The 27,512-nt window shown below is 38.4% G+C and overlaps 1 protein-coding gene across 1 annotated transcript in view; it reads left to right on the top strand.

Annotated features, from left to right (window-relative positions):
- ttc21b.L (tetratricopeptide repeat domain 21B L homeolog) overlaps nucleotides 1–27,512 on the top strand; it is a 48,347-nt gene that overhangs the window by 19,829 nt on the left and 1,006 nt on the right. The window contains exons 14-28 of the mRNA XM_041576283.1: nucleotides 623–847; nucleotides 1,817–2,055; nucleotides 8,077–8,149; nucleotides 8,864–9,010; nucleotides 9,921–10,037; nucleotides 11,981–12,130; nucleotides 13,320–13,508; nucleotides 14,867–14,977; nucleotides 17,858–17,939; nucleotides 19,745–19,895; nucleotides 21,394–21,555; nucleotides 22,179–22,374; nucleotides 22,884–23,108; nucleotides 24,204–24,324; nucleotides 25,695–25,762. Of these exons, the coding sequence (XP_041432217.1) occupies nucleotides 623–847; nucleotides 1,817–2,055; nucleotides 8,077–8,149; nucleotides 8,864–9,010; nucleotides 9,921–10,037; nucleotides 11,981–12,130; nucleotides 13,320–13,508; nucleotides 14,867–14,977; nucleotides 17,858–17,939; nucleotides 19,745–19,895; nucleotides 21,394–21,555; nucleotides 22,179–22,374; nucleotides 22,884–23,108; nucleotides 24,204–24,324; nucleotides 25,695–25,762 (2,256 nt within the window). The remainder of the gene's footprint in view (nucleotides 1–622; nucleotides 848–1,816; nucleotides 2,056–8,076; nucleotides 8,150–8,863; nucleotides 9,011–9,920; nucleotides 10,038–11,980; nucleotides 12,131–13,319; nucleotides 13,509–14,866; nucleotides 14,978–17,857; nucleotides 17,940–19,744; nucleotides 19,896–21,393; nucleotides 21,556–22,178; nucleotides 22,375–22,883; nucleotides 23,109–24,203; nucleotides 24,325–25,694; nucleotides 25,763–27,512) is intronic.

Raw genomic sequence — 27,512 nt, 5'->3', positions numbered from 1 at the left:
TCTACTAGAAAATCATTTAAACATTAAATAAACCCAATAGGCTCTTTTCGGTTCCAATAAGGAGTACTTACAGTACATCTTATTTTGGATCAAGTATAATTACTGTTTTATTATTACAGAGAAAAGGAAATCCGTTTTAAAAATTTGGATTATTTAGATAAAATGGAGTCTATGGGACTCTAGTGAGTCCACACTAAAGGTTCGACTTAATAAACCCAATAGGCTCCTTTCAGTTCCAATAAGGAGTACTTACATCTTATTTTGGATCAAGTATAAAGTACTGTTTTATTATTACAGAGAAAAGGAAATCCGTTTTAAAAATTTGGATTATTTAGATAAAATGGAGTCTATGGGACTCTAGTGAGTTCACACTAAAGGTTCAACTTAATTCTTAAACTGAAAAAGTCCAGTAACCATTCCTCTATGCTAAGCACTATGTTGATTCTCTGTGATTCTCTGTTGATATGCTGGAAGTTGCAGAGAGTAGCAGCAATAAATGTCAATAACCATATTATGTTTTCTAGAAATGGTGCCTCTGTGCAATAAATATTATGTGTAAATGCGTTTAGAGCTCTTTTCTCCCCAGTGTCACTGGCCTTTAGTAATGGTTCTTATTTTATAGATACGAGACTATCCACTGTATAATCTAATAAAAGCTCAGACTCAGAAGCGCATGGGAGAAGTACAAGAAGCCATTAAGACTCTGCAGATTGCAATGAGTTTACCCGGAATGAGACGAGCTGGAACCAGTGTAAAATCAAAAGGAAAAAAACCTGAAGTCAGTCCAAGTGACCGGGTGTCCATTTTCCTCGAGCTGGTTGATGCACATCGCTTGAATGGAGAACAAGTATGGCATACATTGTAATATAGAAAAATGAAATGTGAATGGATTTATTTAAAAAAAACAAAAAAACATTGAGTTATTCAGTTTGTTTCACTTTTATAAAACATTCAGTTTTCAATTGAAGCTAAAGGCCATATTGCTTATTTTGGCTAAGACATTATGTGCTATTTACTTTGTTCAAGGCGGGTGCAAAAAAATCGTTGCAGTCTGGTAGGTTTGCACTTTGTGCCTTGCCTTGCACATTGAATATAAAGATTCAGATTCACATTCAGATTAATCTTACATGGTAGCATAGAAACATCCTGCATTGGAATTAATAAATTCCTCCCTCTAGCAGTAGCTTCCAGAGTACACATAATGTTACTTTCTGTTAATATTTTGATTTGAGTCCGTTTCTGACAACACCTACGCTTAGCAGCTCACAGCACGTATTTCATAAATGTTAAACATCAAAATATTAAATAAATTCTGTAATTATGACTGAGCAAACTATAGGCGTTGTCTGTGGTCAAAGTAAATTTCCAGGTTCTGAGAATCTAAAACAGTTGTTTATCCAAACCTGTTACATTTTTAAAAATATTCAATGTTCCATTATATAATCCCTAAAATGTATTTGTCTTCCTTGGGTCGCAGATTTGCAAAATGCCAACATGATAGTTACAGCCTTGAACTTCATGGGTTTTATGTTGTCATAGGGCTTGGGTTACATTATGCAGTTTGTGACATGGTCATTGTGGGTCACATTACTGCACCTACTGGAGTTTTGCACCAGTTCTGGACTTCCATAGCAACCAATTGGCAGGTAGCATTTACAGGCCTGCTGTTTGAAAGACAACCAAATGGTTACTTATGGAATCCTAGTCCTGGAGCAAACTTTGTTCCTGTTATTACATTAGCCCACCATGAATTATATTATTCAATGTTAACACTTTGGTTCTATGTTAACCTTCTTTACCTTTATGCATTATATAGCATGAAGCTGCAAAAGTGTTACAAGATGCTATCAATGAATTTTCTGGAACCCCAGAAGAATTGCGCCTTATGATCGCCAATGCTGAACTTTCGCTGATGCATGGTGATGTTGAACAAGCTTTGTCAATGCTTAGAAACGTCTCCCCCGAACAACCCTACTTTGTTCAAGCCAAACAGAAAATGGCAGAGATTTATCTTAAGCACAGAAAGGATAAGAAGCTCTTTGTCAGCTGTTACAGGTTAAAATAACAGTTTTGTTTCACGTACTGTATGGCTTCTCACAACTGTTCCATAAATGTCATATTATAACATAAAACCTAACCCCCACTGAGGTACACCGGATACTGCATTATAAAACAAGAAATTTTATTATATTATTTATTATATAATTCCAGGAGGAATAGGATAATAGCAAACTATTCTTAGTGATTCCATACTTCACTTAACAGCCATACACCAATACAAGAAAGAGTGGGCGACTATACCTTTTTACAGAGAATTTGTCAGTAAATCTTAATAAGAACTTGCCAAGTAAATACAATTATATTTACATATTTGTAATAAAAATGATAATATACAACATAACGACTTAGTGTTATTAAAAGCTTATATATTAGCTAACTATAATCGTCAATTAGTATTTATATTATATCCTTAACCTAAATGTTATGTTATATTGCCTGAATACGTTTATATATATATATAGATGATCATGTAGCTTAACCCATTAATGACAGTTATACAAATACACAGAGGTATGCGCTACTCTGCTAGTTCATCTCCGGAATCCCATTATGCTAAGATATTTAGACAGAGATCATGTTTTGTGTACCACCTATTGCCTTAACTGATATAAAATGCTCATATACCTCTTATCTAACACAAACCAAGAGACATGTGTTTGTCTACACTATGTATTGCACTAAATGCTATATAAGGCTGTGTACCCACACATAACGAACATAACGTCATGTATTATATCACTCTCCAGTATATATATGAGTCAACTAGAGTATTAATTAAAAGATATATATACTACAGACTCAATAATAACTACATATCTACTACAGGCTAGGCCCAGACTAGTCAAATTGTGTGAGGTTACTCTAGCAATATGTCACTGTATATTAAATTTGGTAGTTACTTGTAGACATGTGTACTAGCTAGGTGAGACTTAGTATTTATTGATATATAGGCCTCTGTTAGTATAATTATTATATTAGTATATAATGCTACTCTAATAGAGTGTCTTATTTGTAACTCCCCTATAAGGTCCAGACCTGTTCTCATATACATACACAGCGATTATTAACTAAGTAAATTTAGAATTACATATACCATATCTATAGTATCTTCCCACTATCACTTGTACTTCATTCGCAATCATACCATAGCCCGGGGGCCTCCTCAAAAGGAAATAGATAAATGCAATCAGGAGCACTCACGGGTATAGTGATTAAGAAGTATCTTTTTATTAGAGTATTACAAACTCTCCCCACATCAACGCGTTTCGGTTCTCTCTGAACCGTCGTCAGGATGCACCCAGTGGTCATCACATGATACAAAATACAAACATCCACCAATCAGTGTAAAATATCAATTAAATATGCAAAGTAGTGAACATGTTCAACATTAAAGTGTCAGCAATAGCAATCATCTTAATAGAACAATTCAGATGTATATTGCAAAAAATCCCAATGTATTGTTAAAAAGGTATAAAGATGTGTAAACATTTGAACACTAATATAAAGTGCATAGTTACAAATCATCAAGCCATTAAAAACATACAAAAGTGTGCAAGTAGCAAAACTAACAAACTGGGTTATCGTAGATGCCAATGTAAAGCCACTTCGAACAGGGATATTTTAAAGATTAAAGAGTGAACATCACAAAACTTGGTTGCAATTAATTCCATATTTAGAGCACTGTCTCCACAGTGGTATACAATTCATAGGGATGTAGATCTGTCCAGGTCGAGCAATATTCCGAACACGTCATGTGTTGTAGTACATTGGATGTTTCCAACCCCTTGTTGCGTCTATATATCACAATAAATCTATAAAGTAGTGTCATTCACATGTATATGTACTGCTTATGTAATACCGAAAAACTTTATTATCTAGGGGCAATATTGATCAAATGTTATAACAAATGCTTATTGACCATGCTTGCTCGCCGTATCCCATTGTTGTGGTCATCCTCGAAACCCAGTTCGTAGTTAAAAACAGAGTATAATCTATGTAAATGTTAAAAAGCCTTCAGGCTAGTGTATCAGTGTATCTCCATTACACCGCTCACTTGTCCTGTGAACCAATCACATATTTCTAACCCATAAAAAATAAGAAAGAATCAAAAAAAGGAAGATGTGCTGACAATTTTCTCAGGTATGTACAGCACTGATCGAATCTGTAAAAGGATGGACAAAATCTATCATTTAGGTGAAGCAAGCCAATGAATACATCTCATTGAGGCCCCTAGGAGCCACCGTGTCAAGAGTTCGGATCCACTTAGCCTCTTTCTGAAGTAGTATTTTCCCCCTGTCCCCTCCACGTTTGAGTGGGGGGACATGATCAATTTTAGAACACATCGAATAGAGGGGAGCGAGTGTCCAAAGTTTACACAATGTCTGGCAAGTGGAGTATCCGCTTTACCAGTGGACAGAGCTGTGCGTATGGTAGATCTATGGTTGTTCATGCGGATTCGAAATGTTGTGGTACATTTCCCAATATAGTGTAAACCGCATGGGCAGACAATACAGTACACCACATATTCAGACAGGCAGGTTAGCCTATGTCTAAATTAGTGGTAAGAGATACGAAATTAGACATAGGCTAACCTGCCTGTCTGAATATGTGGTGTACTGTATTGTCTGCCCATGCGGTTTACACTATATTGGGAAATGTACCACAACATTTCAAATCCGCATGAACAACCATAGATCTACCATACGCACAGCTCTGTCCACTGGTAAAGCGGATACTCCACTTGCCAGACATTGTGTAAACTTTGGACACTCGCTCCCCTCTATTCGATGTGTTCTAATTGATCATGTCCCCCCACTCAAACGTGGAGGGGACAGGGGGAAAATACTACTTCAGAAAGAGGCTAAGTGGATCCGTACTCTTGACACGGTGGCTCCTAGGGGCCTCAATGAGATGTATTCATTGGCTTGCTTCACCTAAATGATAGATTGGTCCATCCTTTTACAGATTCGATCAGTGCTGTACATACCTGAGAAAATTGTCAGCACATCTTTCCTTTTTTTGATTCTTTCTTATTTTTATGGGTTAGAAATATGTGATTTGTTCACAGGACAAGTGAGCGGTGTAATGGAGATACACTGATACACTAGCCTGAAGGCTTTTTAACATTTACATAGATTATACTCTGTTTTTTAACTACGAACTGGGTTTCGAGGATGACCACAACAATGGGATACGGCGAGCAAGCATGGTCAATAAGCATTTGTTATAACATTTGATCAATATTGCCCCTAGATAATAAAGTTTTTCGGTATTACATAAGCAGTACATATACATGTGAATGACACTACTTTATAGATTTATTGTGATATATAGACGCAACAAGGGGTTGGAAACATCCATGTACTACAACACATGACGTGTTCGGAAATATTGCTCGACCTGGGACAGATCTACATCCCTATGAATTGTATACCACTGTGGAGACAGTGCTCTAATATGGAATTAATTGCAACCAAGTTTTGTGATGTTTCACTCTTTAATCTTTAAAATATCCCCTGTTCGAAGTGGCTTTACATTGGCATCTACGATAACCCAGTTTGTTAGTTTTGCTACTTGCACACTTTTGTATGTTTTAATGGCTTGATGATTTGTAACTATGCACTTTATATTAGTGTTCAAATGTTTTACACATCTTTATACACCTTTTAACATACATTGGGATTTTTTGCAAGTGCATAACCAATCACCATGAAATTTCCTGCTGTTTTCTTATTATTTGATGCCGTCACTATGGCTCGAAACTGTTTAATTGCTTTCGAACATGTTCTACCTACCCTTATAGCATAATACTCTACATTGTGTATATACTCACTAGATGAGTGTGCGCGCATGCAGTGTTTGTAATCCTCTTACATGCTATCCATGTCCCAATCGACCACTGGGTGCATCCATTTCCTGCACGCCCACAGGTCTCAGAGAGCACCTCGAAAACACCCGCCCCCGTATGCTGATGTGGGAGAGTTTGTCTAATCTCTAACTAACACCAACAGACCCTCACTCTACGTCATTGAAATCACTACACCGTCGAGTCGCTCTGCACTATGTCCATAACCACGTGATCTCGCTGCTTGGATCTGTAGTATATATATAATAGAGCCTCACGAATATCATTATATATATATACACACACATGCATGATGCCTGCGGAACCATCAGACGAAACATGATATTTAAAAAAAAAACTAACTGTCACTGATATGCCTCACCAATGCTACTATATTATGAGTCATAGTCTCTATACAGGGTAGAAAAGACACATGGTACTTTAGCAGCACCTCACTGCTATCTTCCACGCTCTAACGGTGTCTTGGCCGGGATATCTGGGAACTGTTGGGGGCTTGCACGCCCTGCAGCGCCTTTTAGGGAAACTTCCCGTGGCGTCTCATTCACGACTAGTAGCGCTTACCTGACTAAGCAAAAAGGACGCAGGACACCTACATTAACAAAAAGAGTGAAAACCTAAGTGGTATTAAAAGATCAAAGTTCATTAACTGACTCGATCTGCTCCTCTACGTGGCAGAATTCTCTCCGCCTGTCCGCATCGGCAAGCGGGAGGAAGTATGGTTCTGCTACCTCAAACACGGTCATGTTAATGACCTTTGAGCGTTAAGAATACACCTTTTCACTTTTGATATAACGAGTGCTGCCGTTTTCCTTCATGAGGCTCCACGAGGCTGCTTGTAGGATAAAGTGAGACGGAATAATACATAATATATATACTAAGATAGTAGTATAGATATAAGGGATCTATAGTATCAATATATACTATATACTATATACTAACTAATTAGAGCTATAGACTATATATACGTGAGTCTGGAATTATATCTTACTATAATTTGTTTCTTCTTTTTTTTAATTATCGAAACTTTTATCTGCTGCATGAGCTTCTCGTTCGCATTGACTCTGCTATGGTTGTATTGGCTTATTCATTAAGCACCAGGTTGTCCAACTAAACAGAAAACGCGGAAACAAAGTCAATGTCTCTTGATATATTCCTGGCCGTAAAGTACCAATCAGCCGCAGAGATGCAATTTATTGCCCTTCAGCACTTATAGCGCAGTAGGAAGGCAATGGAGTGCAAGAGGGTCGGGAGACGAACGGGAGGCGTGGTTCCAGTTCAGGCATAAAGAAATACAGACCGGTGCTCAGTGCTTTGGCGCAATGCCACTTGCCACGATGTAGGGAGGGAGAGATCATCCGCATCAGCAGGTGTCAGTGTCAGGTGGGAGGATGCAGCTCGGTTAACTGACACAGCGACGTGCTACGATCAGATTTCCCTACAGTAGCTGCGCGGCGGCGGTCGACCAGACAGCGATGTGTATGCGGCGGACAGATTCCAGTCTAGCAACTGTCAGCGCCCGTTATTCACGCTGATCTGTACATGATTGGCGCGCTCAAACTATATTTCTCCACCTGCGTGATACCTGAACCATAGCATATTCTGTATATCCTCAATGTATATCTCTCTCTGTCCCTCCAACCCACGGCGTGACTTCCACTAATGTATTAAAGTGGAAGTAGGCGTGGGTGATGGGCAGAATATAATCATAAACACCAGCACTGCCCTTCAGGTGTCAGAACAATATGTTATCACGAATGGTGGCTGGATGGCAAATACAACCCCAGATGACCTGCATGCTCTGAGCGAGTGTTGAGAAAAAGGTGCGTCGACCAGGACCCTGGGACCAGTGGGTTTTGGACCGACCTGCGCATCACTAGCCCAGAAGTACTATAGAACATGAGCAGGAGTGCTATTATAATATAGGCTGTAACAGCAATTTTAAAAGGAAAAAAATCTACTGTAGATTGTAAATATACATTCATGGGCATTGTTGCCAAGTTTAAGAAGTCTTGCAGTAAATATTTAGGAACATGTTCCAAGTTACAAAGTTAAAGATGCACACAGCATTCCAGAAATCACATTTTTATTTATCTTTCTAAGAATATTTTGATACATGATGGTTAATTCTTGCATTGCTTTTTGATTTTCAGAGACTTGGTGGATAAACTTCCTAGTTCCCATACGTACCTCCTCCTGGGAGATGCCTATATGAACATTCAAGAGGTGTGCTATCATGTGTCATGTGCTTTTTGTTGTCATCAAATACGACAGAAATACTTAGAAATACAAATATATAAATGGAACTATGGCAACAACATTTCTCTTCGGGCTTTATTGATTTCATTGTAGTCTTTTTCTATCTCTAAAAATCCAAATAGAGCATCACATTGTACTAGCAAAGACTTACTTGCTAGCTGAAATGGTGAAGGCAGGGGGCACACAGAGCTAGAAGATGAACAAGTGAAGCAATGTGGGCACTGCAGAAAAATGGGACAGTTACACTGGTGTGCTATTGTTAGATATAAAAAACACAATTTTTTTGTGGACATGGGGGTCTCATAAGAATAGTGCATGTTAGAGTAAAAAAGGAGACAAAAGTTATTGTGGGTATTACAAGCAGCAGTATAGTCATGCTTAATGAGCCCTATAGTATAAATGGTTCTTTAGTAAAACATTTTATTGCAGATAACGAATTACAAATTGCAATTTGAGGTCTGATTGTGAAGACAATGTCTGCAGGTGACAACATGAAAACAGATTAATCTGTCCTGTTCTAAACTACTAATTGCATCAGGGCTCTGCTGTTAAACAATTACAATTACAAATGTTTGTATGCGTGCAGTGCTTTAAATTTGGCAAAATAAATATTAAGATATTAAAAGTTGTCTTAATTTGTTTGAATTTAAATACCTATCTTTCTGTTTGTGTTTTGCAAAGCCGGAAAAAGCTATTGATGTTTATGAGCAAGCGTTAAAGAAGAACCCCAAAGACGGAACACTGGCTATTAAAATTGGAAAAGCTTTAATAAAGACCCACAACTACTCTAAGGTATTTGTGCTCAAGGGTGGAAGTGCATCCTCCACAGTTTAGGAACTTGGGTTTAAGGCTATTTACACATAAACTGTCTATACATATCCCTGTGTAAACAGCAGAAAATGAGGCTTGAAAACATATATACATCAGCATTTTTCCCAAGAAGTACTAACTAGCTACTAACTGTTATGAATTGTGATCAGTATCAAATATTAAATATCAGCAGTACTTTGCTTTCAACTAAATTAACTGAGTTTATTTTACTTTTTTTTTTTTGTTAAGATCGATCACAACACTGCACAGAGAACAGAGCATTATAACATTCCATCTCAGCAGGGCTGTAGTAAATGCTTATTATTATTAAATGTGCATATCATGCGATATATAGGTGTTGAGACAGGCTATAGTTACTATTGTACACAGCTTTTAGTAAAAACTTCCCGGCCGAGCAAAAAACTATATGCCTCCATTGGTTCATGATCTGGCATCGAGACCACCTTACATGTTCAAGAGACTAAGTACAGGTATGAGAATAGAAACAGAAGATAAAAAGTCACTACTCAGCAAAGCGCGCGTATGAACAGCGAAGTGCTGGTATTGGCTATGAAGCCCCTATTAGACATTTATTTTCTATTTCACATTCTGCGTTCTCATCCAAACCTAACATACTGCGGTATGCAAGCTTATGTCACCATAGAGCTGCAAGGTGTATAATAGTTTACTCAAGGTGTTGACTACAAGCTCCTTATGTGACTGATATCATTATAAGCATTAAATTCTATTAATTCCTGTTTTGTGTAGGACACCTAGGTGCAGATTCCAACTAAGGTGTGTGAGCGTTCTAATATTTGATCCAGGTACAGGAGTTCTGAGGTCAAGAATGGGAAGTTTTTTTGAAATGCGAATAAATATCTACAAAATGGACTCAACCTGTAACATCTATATTAAAGACATAATCCAGGTTCTTTGGTGTGGTCCTGCTATCGTGCTGCGTTTATACCTTAGCGTTGTTAATTCTCAAGAACAGATCAACAGGAAGATAAGTACTATTCATTCAACGCCGTATTTTTCTCGAGAGGTAAGTGTACCACCCAAATTCTGAACCCCAAATAGCTTCTTGCGCGCAGGATCCCCCATGGGACTCATCATAATTACCCAAATTGTGGAGCCTTTGATATAAACTAGGCCCCGCTCAGTTGCGTTGCGAACATCCATCTTGTCTAGGAATACATATTAGGGATCGCACCTTTTGATATCCACTTCTTTGGGGGATGTTTCCTTCTTTCCGCCATGGCTCGCCAAGCCGACCCAGCAAAACCTAAAATCCCGTCTCCCGCTTCGGGCTGGGTAACGTGAATCCAATCTCCCAGTACTTACCCAGTACCAGAGCTCTGATTCTCTGTACTTCCTGCTCCTTGGGCTGTCTGCTCTGTCCAATACCGAATAACCGAGTCAGATCCGAGAAGACAACTCCATACTCTCCCCTGTATATGCAAAGAGTTTAAGGAGTGTGAGAAATGGTCACATGCAATCACACCACAGGTTTTTTTACTACACTTGTATCTCTAGGATCACAAAATATACCTCTTACCTTCCCCGGCCGTACAGAGCCTCCATCTTTTGAGCTATCTTATTTGTCAAATCTTTCCATGATTCGGTCTCGGCTGTGCTGGCAGACACTGAGTGCTTGTGTGTCTCTTTCCCCCGAATCTGAATCCTGCTGAAAAAAGGCCGAAATCCCGAACAATGGTCAGACACGCGACAAATCTCTCGTGATTCGCCGCTCGCAATCCCCCTGGTGCTAAATTACGTAGCAATCCATAATCTCACTCCCCAAGTACTCCCACGGTAAGCAATAAGCTCGATCCTGTAACTTGTTCTCTGCTTTGCCTGTTTCTATCGTGCAATACAACTTGCCCTCTCTCCATTTGGGACGTCTGTTTCCCTATCACATATGGTGATCCCAGTTAATTGGCAGACTCTCTCTCTCTATATGATTGTACTCCTTAGTTTTCCCTATGAGGTATAGTAGATATTTTTCTCAAATCTATGTCCATACTCATGGCCTACAGACTGCATGCATAAATAACTAGGCAGGGACGGATATACTCCCTTATTTTGTACTTGTCCATTGTCGTTCACTCCTTGCTTGTGTTTAATTGTTTCAAAATTCAGTTAAATTCTCCTTCCTCTTTTCCCAGGTAATTTAACTATAGCAGTGGGTCTATAGGGATGTCAGTTCATATGTCAGGATTACCCCTGCGCATGTCTTCTCTACGATCTCTAAGGAGTGCAAAAGGGATACACTTAGTGCTCTTCTAACAAACACTTGCATCCCAGGGACAGCTGCAGACTGCTTTTTGCACTGAATCGAAAGTTGGTGTGAGGAGCAGAAGGTGCAGGCAAGCTACTGTATATGGCAGGCCATAAGGATAAGGCTCCTTTGAGTCCTGTGTCTACTGATTCTCCCTAAATTGCATGGCTGAACGACGTGAATGTTAGGAGGCAGGAGGTTGGGCTACTACATGCCTCCCCCACCCAACTTAGAGTACTGCCTAACAAATAAAGCGCAGGTGACTGCTGCCTTTCAGGAATAGTAGAAAGCAGTGTGCATAAAATGGCACTTTACACTCTGCATTCTGCAAGATAAATGACCTCTTATGTAATCTTGATATGCTAAAAAGTCAAAAGCTGGACAATAGCTTGAATCTTTGTCTGCAGTTTAATTTATCTAATGTTCTGTCCTGTTTATTAAACATTATGTGACTGGCCAACAACAACGTATTGCTTTTGCTAGTTACAAATGTTTTGTACTGTGCACTATCCTATACTTGTATAGCAATGGTCTTAAGTTAGTAGGTGACCCGATTGCCTATAATTCATTATTTATTTCATGATTAAGGAACTCATTATTGTTTAGCTACGATTCTGAATTACATGTAAAGAGCAAATAGTAAGAGAGCTTTCCCAACCTAGTGAAACATTACTGGAAACCTTATACTAGAAATCAATGGTTAAAATTGTTTGCTTCTTGCTCCTTATGTATGTTTTTGTTCTCAAACAGTCAATGAACTCTCTTCACTCGTGGATGACAGCCGCTACCATGTGCTGCTGGCAAAAATCTATAGCAAGATGGAAAAGATTGATCAATCAATAGTTTCCCTGCAAAGGGTAATTATTAACAGAGAGTTGTACTGTGTTAGCCATAGTTCAGAAAAAGAAAAAACATTTTTTTGTGGTAACGTGATACCATTTATTGGCTAACTGTTATATGTGTAAGTATGCAAGCTTTTGGGAAGAAAATAAAAACAACATCTCTTTGTCAGGCGTTTTCGTGTGTGATGGACCTCCATTTTATTTGTTGCTACAGTGTGGTATGGATTTACCTAGGAAAGGGACCATGGTGTGTGTTACTCGACTAGTATCCCAAGGGAGCACAGGACACCACATTACATTCATTGTTTGTGTCCACAGGGGACTTTCAGGTTCCAAGCTGCTTAAAGTGATACTGACACAAAAAAAATATTTTCAAAATATTCATCTACATCAAAAGTTACCTATACTGTAGGTCATGTTGATGTTTTTTTTTGCTGATAGTTCTGCTAATTGTTACTTGAAGTTCCTAAACCTAAATGTTTTGCCAACCTGACTGTCCCATCTCAGCCTGTCAGTTAGAGTTTCTAATGCTAACGGACTCCTGCTGCATAAATATGGCAGCCCCCTCATACAGGAACAGGGTAGCAAGAAATGTAATGTAAAAGCATCAGGCAAATACTTTAATGGCAAAATTATAAATAGCATTCAAAGACAGTTATGGTAGATAATAAAAAAAGGTTATTTTCTGATGTCAGTATCTCTTTAAGGTTTTGGAGCTGTTTGTATAAAAGCAAGGGCAGGTCTGAAAATATAGTTTTCAACCTTTCATCTTTCTGGAGTATTGGTTGCAGCTTCTTTGGAATTTTCCCTAGGACACATAGGGGAGGGTTGTAAGTAACCGTATGCATATGACTTTTATTTTATACACATATCTATAAAAAGCTGTGTGTGTGTATACAGCATGTATGTGTGTGTGTGTGTGTGTGTGTGTGTGTGTGTGTGTGCGCAAGTTATTATTGGCTCAGAAGTTACCTTTATCTGCAAAAAAAATTCACCAATTAAGCATATTTTTGGCCTTGTGATTAGGTGCATGGTATGCCTTTGTTCCCCAACTGAGATTTCCTTGTATTGTAAGAACACAATGTTCTGATGAAGAGTGACTGTGAGTGGCTTGTTTTAAACCAGTTCACCAAGTATGTAACTCATTTCTTTGCAGTTATTTTTTCATGATAATAATTTTATATCTATGCTCTTTTGTTTTTAGGCCCGTGAGTTGCAGGCCAGAGTGCTGAAAAGAACTCAGATGGAACAGCCAGATGCTGTACCAGCTCAAAAGGCTTTGGCAGCTGAGATCTGTGCAGAGATTGCCAAGCATTCCACAGTCCAGCGAGACTACGAGAAGGCAATCAAATTTTACAAAGAAGCTCTTGTTTACTGCGAAACAGACAATAGGGTGATTATCAGTTTTTATATTTGATTTGTTGTGGAACTTGCACTTGTGTTCACAAATTTGAAATCACCCATAAATGTTCTTGTTGATAGAAATTGATGCTTTTATTCATCAACGCAGCATAAAATTGGTCAGAAATTATATTCAATACATTGACAATGTTATAACAGAGGAATGCTCCTGCACTCAAGTTACGCCAAGAGCAGTGGGGTAGTCATCTCAAACCATAAACCATGCCTTAAATTGTGCAATTTATGACATTGTTTATGATATATGCATATGAATTAGCTTTCCAATAGAGGCTACCACCACAGTATGGGACAGATTGATAGGCTTGAGATCTGGTGATTGTGCCAGCCAGTCCATCAAAGACTGTAAACCAGCTTCCTGGTTCTGCCCAAAATGGAAATGCATAACTTCTGCAAGGTTTTGTAAAAAAAACTAATCATTTTATTCTACTGCACATGCACAAGCTGGGGCACCTATGAATAAGGTGCCCTGGCAGTACAGTGTTCTGTTTTTTTCCCCCAGGCCAGTGCAATTATTTCCGAGAAGGAGCATCCACCTGGGGAACTAGAATCTCCTTGTCCTTTTAATAGTCTTATGTATCTGAGCAGACCAAATGGGCCAGTAACCATAAAAATGTGGAAACCAATAGCATAAAAAAGTCTAATCAACACAAGAATGTCCTAATTATGAAGAAAGATGGATGATTATTTAGCTAATGTTAAAAAGCTTTACATTCTGCCATAGAACATGTAAAAGGGAGACATTTAACATACAATTTAATAGGATGATTGTCAACAGCCTTTTGTTTATCCCTAAAATACCCAGTCACTGGATACGTGAGATATGTCATACGGTGGGGTTGAAATATTCTTAAGCTGCTGAGTTGTTTGGCCCTACAACTATGTACTGTATGTTTCAGAAATCTCCCTGTCCAAGAACAGTCTGTTCCCTCCATTATCAGCACTGTTACATTACATTTTCTAGAGCGTCTGAGCCAAAGATTATTGTAACTGTTTTCCAGCAGAAAAGTATCTAACAACCTAAGCTATGGACTGAGGTCCAACACTGCCCACTTGTTTTCAAAGGGTTGGGAACCATTTGTATACAGTTGGGAACATTGTTGGAGACGTTGCTATAATGTGTTATTTTATTGAGTGCCAGTAGATGGACTTGCGGTTAGTAATAAAAATTAAATAAACATGGCCACATTTTTGCCAATTTGTAAAACTGATTTCATATTTGTTACAGTACAGGTTACAAATTTATACACAATTCATTGCCTCCATTCTCTGAGCAACACTTTGTGTATTGATTTACCAAAATATTTGTCCTTTTTATTTTGCTCTCTATAGGTAATGCTGGAACTTGCACATCTGTATCTCGCCCAAGATGACACAGAATCCTGCCAACAACAATGTGCACTGCTATTAAAAATTGATCAAGATAATGAAGCCGCAACAATGGTAAGATGCAGAGAAATGCATTGGGTTACCAAAATATCAACAGCCACTGAATGAGCAACGCAAATGGAAAGGCTCTTATGTACACAACTTGCACCTAGATACATGATTGGACTAAGAAAAAAATAGTGCCGCAGCTCACTCCTAATTTATCAACATGGATGCTGGATGGATTTGGCACCATGGGTCATGCTGGTATTCTGGAGAATTCAGCTTTGTGGGTAAAAATCAGGCGATTTGAATGTGTCTGGCACTTGTTAACAAAACCTTGGAGTGTACAGCATGTTTGTGCCTTTTAAAGAGTTCCTTTAAATAAAAAAAAAATTGCAGCAAAGAGCAACATCAGTACATTTCTTCAACATCTCTTTTCCTTATGAAGGTATATCTCATTGACTGTACAGTTACATGAACAAAATTCATTATATTGGCAGATAAAATGTAAATTGTTCTGAAACTGAAATGTTAATTGCAAAAGGTCTTAGAAGAGCACCATGAGCAATTATTTAAAATGATGAACATTGGAGTTCACTTTAAACACTGGAGTCAAAAGGGATTGTTACAATAGCTGATGGATGTTACAGGAGGCAACAAAAACTTAGATGAAGCCCATTTTCAAAGCATGGCAACCTTGAATGCACTGTGACATTTTTTGGTTCAGATGATCACTATTGGAAGTTATTTTGCAACAGCTTGTATCCCAGGTAATGTGAAAGTGATAGATAGGGGATGTATCTATCTAGTAAATAATGCTAGATATGGACATTTGATTAGGACAGCTGGGACAAACTAAGCTCTCCACACAATTTAGTATAAATAGTATAAATATAAATCTAGATTCATTTAAGAAACACATTGGGTTTATCCCCAAGTAACACAAGTCACCTCTTTGTGTCTGATAGTGGAGAAAAAGCAGATATTGGGCTAAATCTGTCCCGTATAAATGTTCACATTGTTAGGAAGCAAATCCACCTGTCATTGTGCACAAAGGACAAATTTTGGCCAGAAAATGCATACTTTTTTTTCTGAGCTTAGCGGCGAATTTCCCATCTGTCCATATGAGCACATACAAGGCAGATTGATTCTGTCACTGCTGGGGTTTTTGCCATAGCCCTGATGAATAATTTTTTTGTCATTGTAAGTGGAAAGTTTCTGTTTATAACACACATCACCATTAGTCATGAAAATATTGAAAAAGGTTAAGACTTTCTCTTATTTGGTGCTACTGCAGTATATAAAGCTTCTTAGAGTTTGATGCAGCGTTTAGCAGTTTACAACATGTAATTTTGAGGAAGGCAGCCTGCTCTAAACATTCCTCTAATCTAATAACAGTAGTACAGCTCACCTGACACACAGTCTAAAAATAAGTAGAACCTTAAAGGAAATAAAAGGCAAAAAAATAAAATCCCATTTTTATTTTCTTTAATGAAAAAGACATCTATCTCCAATATACTTTAATTAAAACATGTCTACTATTAGACTGACTGTATGCAGTGAAATTCCCCCTTTGTTTTACTTGTTCTGAGCACTGCCGGTAGGAAACTTCAGACAGTCCCTAACTGCTCTGCAGGGAAACGATCATTCATTCGAAAAGTAGGGGTGGGGCACCCCCACCTTTCTTCCCAGAACTCGAGCAGCTTTGTTTGTTTCCCTGTAGAGCGGTCGGCGACTGTGTATCGATTTGTATTGGATTTTATTTTTGCCTTTACATCCCCTTTAATGTTTCCAACTAGAGTGGCAGGGACAAAGATCATGGAGCCAGATTTAAACAGATAAACTGGGATGCTCATTGAAGGATTATTTTGCTGCAGCCACTGGTTCTGCAGAGTTGGAGAAAGTTTGTATTAAACAATACGAAAACTATAAAATCCACATTAGATTATATTACAACACAGTGCAGTCTGCATATTATTTAATTTTGCTGTTTTGATCATTTTTGACGATCCCTAAGATAAGCCTTTCAACAGCAACCCAGGCCACAATGAGCATGTGCATGGTCTTGGTCTTGCAAAGATGTTTAACAAAGTTACAAGATGATAAACCTCTAAGGCCAACTTGAAAATATAAATCATTTGTTTTATTAGGCTTGTGATGCAGTAAGTTCATGTTTATGTTTAGTATACAAAATACAGCATTCCTAGCATTTAAAGGACAACTGTCACTTTGTATTACAGTTCTTTGTACAGGTATGGGACCGGTTATCCAGAATGTTCGAGACTTGGGGTTTTTCGGATACAGGATCTTAATTTGGATCTCCTTACCTCAAGTCTGCTACAAAATAATTCAAACGTAACATATACCAATAGGATTGTTTTGCCTCCAGTAAAGATTAATTCCATCTTGATTAGGATCAGGTACAAGGTACTGTTTTATTGTTAAAAGAGAAAAAGGAAATACATTTGAAAATGTTTAATTTAATTCAAATAGGAGATGGCCATTTCATAATTCGGAGCTATCTGGATAACTGGTTTCTGAATAACGGATCCCATATCTGTTTATTTAACAATTAATTTGTGAGTTCTTCAACCTAACATTTGTCTCCGACAAAAATCACTCCCAAACATTGAGCATATATACCCCAAGAAGCTGTAAAGCTTGCTGCCACAGGAGAACTCCAACAAATATTAAAGTGATAGGATTAAATTATAATATTATTTAAAAAAAACACATAAAGATTTCAGTGGAAAAACTAAGGGTATGGTTTGTTATTCAGTAATATACAGGATTGGTAAAGGGTCTGAATAATTTTACATGTTATTAGAAATACTCATAAACCTAGTATGCCAAAGGAAGTAATGACATTTGACCAGCAGATCTGAGGTGATATTGATGAACAGTCAGTGTTGGGAAAGACAAATCTATATATAATATTTTCTAATTCTGCAGATGATGGCGGATCTGATGTTCAGAAAGCAGGACTATGAGCAGGCTGTGTTCCACTTCCAGCAGCTTTTGGAGCGCAAACCAGGTACTGAGTTGCAAGAACTTCTGTTTGGAGATTTTCTCTAAGGGCTCAGTTTGAGGCTAAGCCATCATCCTAATGCCATTACTAGATAATTTCCTCAAAGTAATTCTGTGGTGAATTGTTTAACTTGATATTGTAGCTATATGTACACTTTTTCCATTTTAAATTAAGAATACTCACAAATAGTGGAGCTCAGGGCCATGTTCTTAATGCAGTACAGTTGATGTTCTGTTTTGTTGTTTATGCTGTAAATCAAATTAATTGGCTATTGCAAGCCTCGGTGTGAATCACCCAGCTTGACGCACTTTTGCCGCAACAGTCACCAGTATGGGTGACTCACCACTATACACCTATAAAGATTTTCAATTATTACCCATTATTGCTACATTTTAATAAATTATTGATTCACTACTGCAAAAGTAAGCAAAACTGCTGCACCCAATTTGACATAGACATGCACACAGATTCCATGCAGGACTTCCAATATGGGGATAAAAAAAAATAGCTTTTACCTGTGCTGTTCAAGATTTTCTATGATGTGGGCAGGTTTTACTATTAAACATTGATATCATAAAAGAAGAAGTCTCTGCTGGGCCCATAACAATTTTGTAGCGTCAAATCCAGCCCGCAAGCCCACATCACTGACAACAACATTTACTTAAAAGTACATACCATGAGTAAAGGCGGCCATAAATTCAGAGATCTTTCATTTGACGAGGTCACCAAATGAGCAGATCTCTCCCCAATATGCCTACTTTGAGGTGGGTGATATCGGACTGATCGGATGGTGGGTCCTAGAACACAACGATCCGATCACACTGCCGAAAATATAGGCGGTTGGACCAAGGGCCACATAAATGAACCAATGAGGTCCTCAATCCTACTGGATTTTTAAATCTGGCATATCGACATCTGGCCAGATTTATGGCCACCGTAAGGATGATTGTGGGTTTTTAATACAGTTTGTCATTTTAGGGATTCTGAATAGCTGAAGGGACAGTCATTGGGGGTCATTTATAAACACTGGGCAAATTTGCACCTGGGCAGTAACCCATGGCAACCAATCAGATGATTGCATTCAGTGTTCAACCTGCAGCTGGCTGATAAAAGCTAATTACTGATTGATTGCTATGGGTTACTGCCCAGGTACAAATTGCCCAGTGTTTATAAATGACCCCCATTGTGTTATCAGTATATCGTACAAAACCATTGCTGCCTCTTCTTTTTAACCTTCTGATCAGTTAAAGGAGAACTAAACTCCCCCCAATAAGAAAACCATAGATCGCCCCCCTCCCCTCCCTGCTTCCCCTCCAGATAGTTTATTATTCCAGAAAGTGTCCCTGAACAGCATGCTCACTTATTTATGCAGAGTAGTGAAGCGGAGCTCATGGGTGCCATTTCCGGATCTTCAGTCTTCTTCTGTATGGGACCGTTGTATTTGGCGCATGGGCAGTCAGTCCGGTATTCATACCAACCAGCCCTATAAATTGCCGAAGGGAAGGAAGAGGATCTGAACATGGCGCAAGTGAGCTCTGTTGCACTACTCTGCATAAATAAGTGAGCATGCCACTTTCTGGAATAATGAACTATGTGGGGAGAAAGGAAGGAGGAGGAACTATCTAGGGTAGTATATGGGGCTTTTCTTATTGGGGGTTTCGTTATCCTCTAAATGCTGGATATTTGTAGAATAAATCAAGTCACCAATATATTTGCTATCCCTCTAATTTTGTGAATATTATGAAAACTATTAAAGAATTGAGGAATGAACTGGTTGAATCAGGTCTTATAATCTATTCGTGCATTTCTAGATAATTATGCTACACTTTCTCGCTTGATTGACCTTTTGAGGCGGGCAGGGAAACTGGAAGAAATACCAAAGTTTCTTGAGCTGGCAGAGAAGAATTCATCAAGAGCAAAGTTGGAACCTGGATTTCATTACTGTAAAGGACTCTACCTATGGTAATGTAAATGCTCATCCTGCAGCGTTTAAATGGGATTGGGTCAACTAATCAGGGAAACATGATGTTACCAGGATGCTAAAAGAACACGTATACACGATCACAATCAGAGATATATACATTATGGGGCACATTTACTATTGGTCGAATATCGAGGGTTAATTAACCCTTGATATTCAACCATCGAAGTTAAATACTTCGAATATCGAAGTCGAAGGATTTACCGCAATTCGTTTGATCGAAGGAAAAATCAATTGATCGAACGATTTTCCTTCGATCAGAAATTACCTTCCCCATAGGCTAACATTGGTGCTCGGTAAGTTTTAGGTGGCGAGTAGGTGGTCGAAGTTTTTTTTCAAAGAGACAGTACTTCGACTATCGAATAGTCGAACGATTTTTAGTTCGAAACGCTCGATTCAAAGTCGAAGTAGCCAATTCGATGGTCGAAGTAGCCAAAAAAAATACTTCGAAATTCGAAGTATTTTTCCTTCTAATCCTTCACTCGAGCTAAGTAAATGTGCCCCTTAAAGTTGACCTACTTTGCCCTTCCTTTACTGTCCTGTACCAACATTTTGTTTTTAATATTTTTGGCTCTGAAAACAGAGTTTTGTTTCATATTTACTTGTTCCTCTCATGTCCATTTATCCTCTATTCTCTTTTACATTCCCAAGTTGCTCTCACATCTATAAGCAGAACATTCAAGTTTCTTCAAGGGTGCAGTGCTTCCTGAACTTGGTCATACACATTTTAAATAAAGGAATGTAGACATAAGAGACGGCTCTTTGCTTACATTTAGTAATAACTTAAAGGAACAGTTCAGTGTAAAAATAAAAACTTGATAAATAGATAGTATGTGCAAAATAAAAAATGTTTCTAATATAGTTAGGAGTGCACATATAGCTAACAGAACAGAAAACTACTTCCTGCTTCGGCTCTCTAACTCTGAGTTAGCTTGAAGCAGGGCCACATGTTACATAATTGTTCACTGCGTTTGCAATTGATCCTTAGCATGCAGCTCACATTCAAAGGCAAACGGTTATGAACCAAGTGGCTCCCTCTTAAATCACTGATTGGTCATTGCCTGGTAACCAATAAGTGGAAACCAGAAGCGCTGCAAAGCAGAAAGTAGTGTTCTGGCTATTATGTATATAGACATCCAGTCATTCCAGCCTTTATACGTTACATTTTTGGTTAACTAACTATATTAGAAACATTTCTATTTTGCCAATTTTTATTTTTATACTGAACAATTCCTTTAAAATTAATATGTAACGTAGTCTCTTTGGCCTTCCACAATTTTGGCAAACACCCACACACACAGCTTCACTGAATGTTTTTTTTTAATTTATACAGACCCCCCTTAGCAAAAATGACCATAGAAATAATTTGTTTATATGGCCATGAATGTAGACAATTGTGCAACATTGTGCTAGAATGGCCATTCATGTTTATCATATACACTAAACATTGTGCATAACAAGTCCTCTTCATTTCTCAAGGTATACTGGTGATCCTAATGATGCCCTTCGGCATTTTAATAAGGCACGTAAAGACAGTGACTGGGGACAAAACGCAATTTACAACATGATTGAAATCTGTTTGAATCCAGATAACGAAACTGTTGGTGGAGAAGTATTTGACAATCTTGACGGTGATGTAGGGTAAGTTTTGATATAACTGCTGGACATGCAGTTATAAATTAAGTATAAACACTGCAAAGAAAAGCATCAAAAGTTGATAACATTTGATTACATTTTTCAAACCCTCTACAATGGCAAAATAGAAAATTTTGCTCATGATATTAAAAGGGGAAGTGAAAGCTTTTAATTAGGGGAAACATGCAGATGCTGTTCTCTTGGACACTTTTGGTATTCACTGTAATTTTGTAAAATTACAGTTGGCTTCAAGGCAGCCTCAAGTCTGCAGCTTAGGGTTAAATCAATAAAAATAATAAGATATGAGGCTTGTTCAATCAGAAATCTTAATGCTGGCCTTTGATGAATAAGGTATCCCTGAGCTCAGTGCAGTACTCTGACAGCTCACAGAGAATGTAAGATCAGTTCTTTGAGGTTGAACCACAGAAGTTGCTTGTTAAGTTTGTGAAATGGTGAGTAATAATTTGTCTGGTAAGGGTTCAGTTTTGTGAAGAGTGTTTAGGGTATTAGCTTGATCAATAGGTCTGTTTAGGCATCTTATAACATTTTCATTGATTACAAAGTGTAACCAAATTTAGGCATTAAAAAGACAGCAGAGAAATGACATGTTTACTGAATTTCCTTCTCAGGAACTCTACAGAAAAGCAAGAGTCTGTTCAACTGGCTGTTAGAACTGCAGAGAAGCTCCTCAAGGAACTGAAACCTCAGACTCTACAAGGTCACATACAGCTGAGAATTATGGAGAATTACTGCTTAATGGCAACTAAGCAAAAGGCAAATGTTGAGCGTGCTCTGAATACATTCACTGAGGTGGCAACTGCAGAAGTGAGTTTAAAACATCTTTTTGTTTTAGTTTAAAAGACCCACAGTTACTTGTTCCATACAGCACCTAGGCTGTGCTCCAATAAACCACCAAGAAGTAGCAGGGGGTGGCACACACTTAAACTCCTTGGTTTTTGGTTCTATAAAAGCTAAGGTGAATTGGCCAAGATTCAGTTAACACTGATGAGGAACCACGCTCAGCACCAAGTAATCTGCATATTCATATTAAAGTATTAGCAATATCCATAGGCTGTGAATCACCTTAATGTACCCTTATCTTTATAGCAGCCAATAGATGCAGTTAGCTTCCCAATTTCTCTTCTAATGCAGACTGGGGTATCTATGGGCTGTCACCATTCCTGCCCCAGCAAAGACATTCTCTGTAGACTGCAAATGAATAGCAACTGAAAACTGGTCAAACTAAATCCATGCATACATGACCAGTGCCTGATAAGCAATCTTATGAAATGGGTCTAGTTAAGAAAACCTTTTATCTTTCAAACTTCTTGTAGAAGGACCACATTCCAGCAGTTTTGGGCATGGCGACTGCATACATGATCTTGAAACAGACTCCAAAGGCCAGAAATCAGTTGAAACGAATTTCCAAAATGAACTGGAATCCAATAGATGCAGAAGAGTTTGAGAAAGGTTGGCTGCTCCTAGCAGACATTTATATTCAATCGGGAAAGTACGACATGGCCGGCGAGCTTCTGAAAAGATGCCTAAGACATAACAGGGTATGGTCAGATATTGCTTTTCTCCTGAGTGTTAATGCTTTTGCTTCTAGCCCACAAAAAATATTGAGACACATGGTCTACGTGAGTCTGTTTGCAGAACCTTTTGTACCAGTTTTACAAAACTTACTGTAATTCAGCCACAGTTTGGCAAAGCATTCATAAGCTAGACTTGGCTCCAAAATCCAAATGATCCAATTAGATCAAAAGCCAAATGGGCAAAATTGATATGCTCAGGTATCCAGGAAGAATTTAACTCACATGTTACCCAAATCACAATTTCACATAGCTGCAATCAGTGTGGGGAAATAGAACTGATTAGCATGAAGTGTGACATTTAAATAGTAAAATGATTTACATTAGATCTGTGCTATTATTTAAAGTGAAAAAAGAAAACTACCAGTAAAGGCCGGTGATGATTGAATGCAAAAGTGCCTAGGTGTAACAGATGTGTCATAGCTCTAAGTGTGCTTATACAGAGGTGTTGGACAAACTATTTGCATACTGATGACTGTATAGTTGCAACCATTATGTGATCATTCATGCACATAGAGATGAACACAACTGCTAAGGGCTAGTCCACACGAGGAGATTCGGGGAGATTTTGTCGCCTGGCGACTAATCGCCTCGTCTTTTGATCGACTATCTCCCCGAACTGCCTCTGCGTTTTTCCCCATAGGTTACAATGCAAAGTCGCCTGCGCTAATGCACACGCGGCGATGCGTTTTCAGTAGTCGCCCAAAGTTGCCTCTGAGGAAAAGTTGAGCATAGAGAAGTTATATCTAAATCAACTGGATATTCATTCTAAGGAGAACAATGAAAGTAGAGATTTTGATGAGAAGGTTGATGTGATTAAAAAGATTTCCAACTACAAGAAAATGGTAGAACTCCATGTAACTCTGTTAGTAATGGTAAAGCTGGCCCACTACCCACTATACTGCAAACTCAATACTACAGTCTGTGTTATTTTTATGTGTATTATTTTGGGATTTGTGTTCTCTGTACAAATCTATATACAATAATCTATATTGCCAGTGTAGACTTCCTAAAGTCATTAGTCTGGTCTTGCCTTTCATTGTCCATGTACTATTTTTCTAGGCATGCTGTAAAGCTTATGAATATACAGGCTACATCATGGAGAAAGAACAAGCATATAAAGACGCCGCCAGCAACTATGAGATGGCCTGGAAATATGGAAACCAAACCAGCCCGACTGTGGGTAAGAGCAGACCAATATCATTCTGTGTTAATGGATAACCCTAGTATAACCTTAGCTTTATTTAAAGTGGTTGACCCCCTACACTGGCCAACCAGTGCAATATCTTAATGAGGAGCCCTCAGGCTGATTAGATGGAGAAGCCGTGCATGTGTATAGCCACCTTTGCCTTGTTCCATTCATTTGGCCCGTTTCCCAAACTAACAGAACAGTTGGAAGTAAAGGACAGTAGCTCTTCTTCCGCCATCAGAAAATTTATATCCGAATAAATAACTCTTCCCCACTAGGTTTGCGTAATTATTGGTCAAAACACTGTCCTGACTGCTCATATATTCTGAGATGGTCAGGCTGTTTGGCTAAAATGGGCCAATCTGCATGACAAAATCTGAGAACGTATGACCAGTTTTAAACTGCTTTAATGGAATACAATTAATCTGAAATGCCATACAGTCCCTAGGTCATTATATAAATCAGTGTTGTCTAGTTTCTTTATTGTAGTGAGCTTCTTACTTGATATACCATAGATAGGTGGGACAGTGTTTTGTGAAAATGATGCCATGCAACAAATTATATGGAGCCAATAGGGAGGTTGAAGATCGGGTTAAATTATGGAAAGGCACCCAATGAAAACCCTGTGCCCTGCTTAAAGGAGAACTAAACTCTAAAAGGGAATAGGGCTAAAAATGCAATGTTTTATATACTGAACTTATTGCACCAGCCTACATTTTCAGCTTCTCAGTAGCAGCAATGATCCAGGACTTCAAACTTGTCATAGCGGGTCACCATATTGGAAAGTGTCTGCAACTCTCACATGCTCAGTGGGCTCTGAGCAGCTGTTGAGAAGCTTAGGGGTTGTCACAAATTATCAAGCAGAAAATGAGGTTTGTCTGTAATATAAGCTGATGCTACAGGGCTGATTATTAAATTCTGATGTTAGTTGCACTGGTTTCTGTGCTGCTATGTAGTAATTATCTGTATTAATTACTAATCAGCCTTATACTGTGACATTTATTTTCTATGTGTACTATATATTTTGAGTCAATCCCTAAACTCAGTAAGTGACAGCAGAGCAGAAAAGAAGATGGGGAGCTACAGGGGCATCTTTGGAGACAGAGATCTTCCCTGTTAAAGGGATGTGGTTGCCTTAAGCTGGTACAGAAGCTCAAAACATAATGTACAGCATTTCTAGCCTGCTTCTTTAGTTGAACTTTCCTTGTCCTTTAAGTTTGCTCTGGCTCGTTTAGGAAACAAACCTAAAGTGAATTTGTGAGAGCTGGCCCCAAATAGAACTGTGCCCAGTGTGCTAAACTCTGGTTTTATACAGCTCTGTCATGGGACATAACGTAACAATCAAGTTCTGCTTTCTCTTTCAGGATATAAATTGGCTTTTAATTACCTTAAAGCTAAGAGATATGTGGATGCAATTGATGTGTGTCACAAGGTAAGATTTCCTACTGTAAGGAAACTTTTTCATGTATATGCTGATGGGGCAGTAGCAGTAAGGACATCAAATCTAATGGCCAGTGACAATATTAGGGATTTGTAATGATGGAGTCCTTATGACGTAGGTGTTTGGCTCATCTGTGGTTTCAATATCCATTAGTTTTCCTGAATCACCATTTTCCTCAATGCTCCATTAAACAATATTGTGTTTCTAAAAGTCATCTCTTCAAGAGTGAAAGAAAATATATGGGCAGCAGTGGTGGACTTAAGCTCAGAATGCTTGGAAACCCCTCTTCCAAGATACCATGGGTAACCTCATAAGCAATCATCAAGGGACCCTCTCTAATGGACAATAATATCTGTAGCATAGCGGACAAAGCTTGGTGTGAGCATTGGAGGAGAATTCTTTTCTATTACTTTTTATTTTTGGAAATACAAATATAATGCTGTGCAGTGTTGCCCTACACTGGAAAAACCTGCTGATTTTGCTTCAGAAACACTACTATAGTTTATAGAAATAAGCTGCTGTGTAGCAATAGGGTCAGCAATTCAAAGGAGAAAAGGCTGAGCAGATAAGCTCTGTAGAGCATAATGGTGTTATCTGTTATCCACTATTTAACCTGTGCCGTATAGCCTTTGTTCAATTTCCGCCATTGCTACACAGCAGCTTGTTTATATGAACTATAGTAGTGTTTCTGATGCAAACAGATCAGTTTTACCAGTGCAGGGCAACATTATATGATATTTTCATTACTTTCATTTTTTGGCGTTACTGTTCCTTTAAGTCGGTGATGCTGGCTACCAGTACTGTACAACAAAACTGAATGAAAAGTCCACAATGCAGACTTGGACTCCATCCAAGCACATAACTATTCCAAAAGAACAGCCAGCAGAGGGCTCTTTACCTCCACTGTCTACCTCTAATAATATAGTCTGCTGACATTGGTAGAGTTTGTATTTTCCAGTACATTTGTAGATAGAGGAGGCCTATGACATCATCCTGGAGCCTGTATATCAATACTTAGGCTGAGAGCATGGAGTTGGCTGTGCTGCTCTCAGTATGCGTTGTTTGTGTACCTGCAGGATGAGAATAACAAAGCCAGTGCTCCATGTGCCCTAAGCCAAAAAGGGTTAGGTAATAAAAAAAAGGGTTAGGTAATAAAAAGGGGTTAGGTAATAAAAATAAAAAGGGGTTAGGTAATATAAAAAGGGTTTAGGTAATAAAAGGTCCAAATACTGGTCTAGTTATCTGTAAAAACAAATTTGTAGCTAGCATTTGTTGTTCAGCTATCTGGTTGCTATAGGTTACTAGAACTGGGCATGCTTTGTACCTTTCATTATATTGCCCCATTGGAGCATGCAGCACACCCTGTATTGAAAATGTAGGAAATAGTTCTCCCTAACTTGGGGATGGGTAGTGTAAAATGCACATCTACGGGCTTTCCACCCTTTATGAATAGAGTGCAGGTGGCACTGTATTCATGGGGCACACTCAGCAAGAATTCAGAAAAGTGTGAAAGACCTGCTAGTTTTCTCCCATTGCACTTTGTACCCTGCCCTGCACTTAGAAAATGACCCCTGCCATTTACCAGGTTCCCGTTATAATGGTAATGTGATTGAACCCTTAGGGAGGGAGGGAAAGGACTATCCATCATGTTATAAAACCATTAGTGATTCAGTTATACATAATTACATTGATCTGCCCACGCTATTCACAATAAATGCCAGCATGCGCTTTATATAAAGAC

This window comes from Xenopus laevis, chromosome 9_10L, assembly GCF_017654675.1.
Source record: "Xenopus laevis strain J_2021 chromosome 9_10L, Xenopus_laevis_v10.1, whole genome shotgun sequence".
In the NCBI taxonomy this organism is placed as follows: Eukaryota; Metazoa; Chordata; class Amphibia; order Anura; family Pipidae; genus Xenopus; species Xenopus laevis.
The sequence above is the reverse complement of the archived record's forward strand: the minus strand, read 5'-3'. Positions and strand labels throughout refer to the sequence as shown.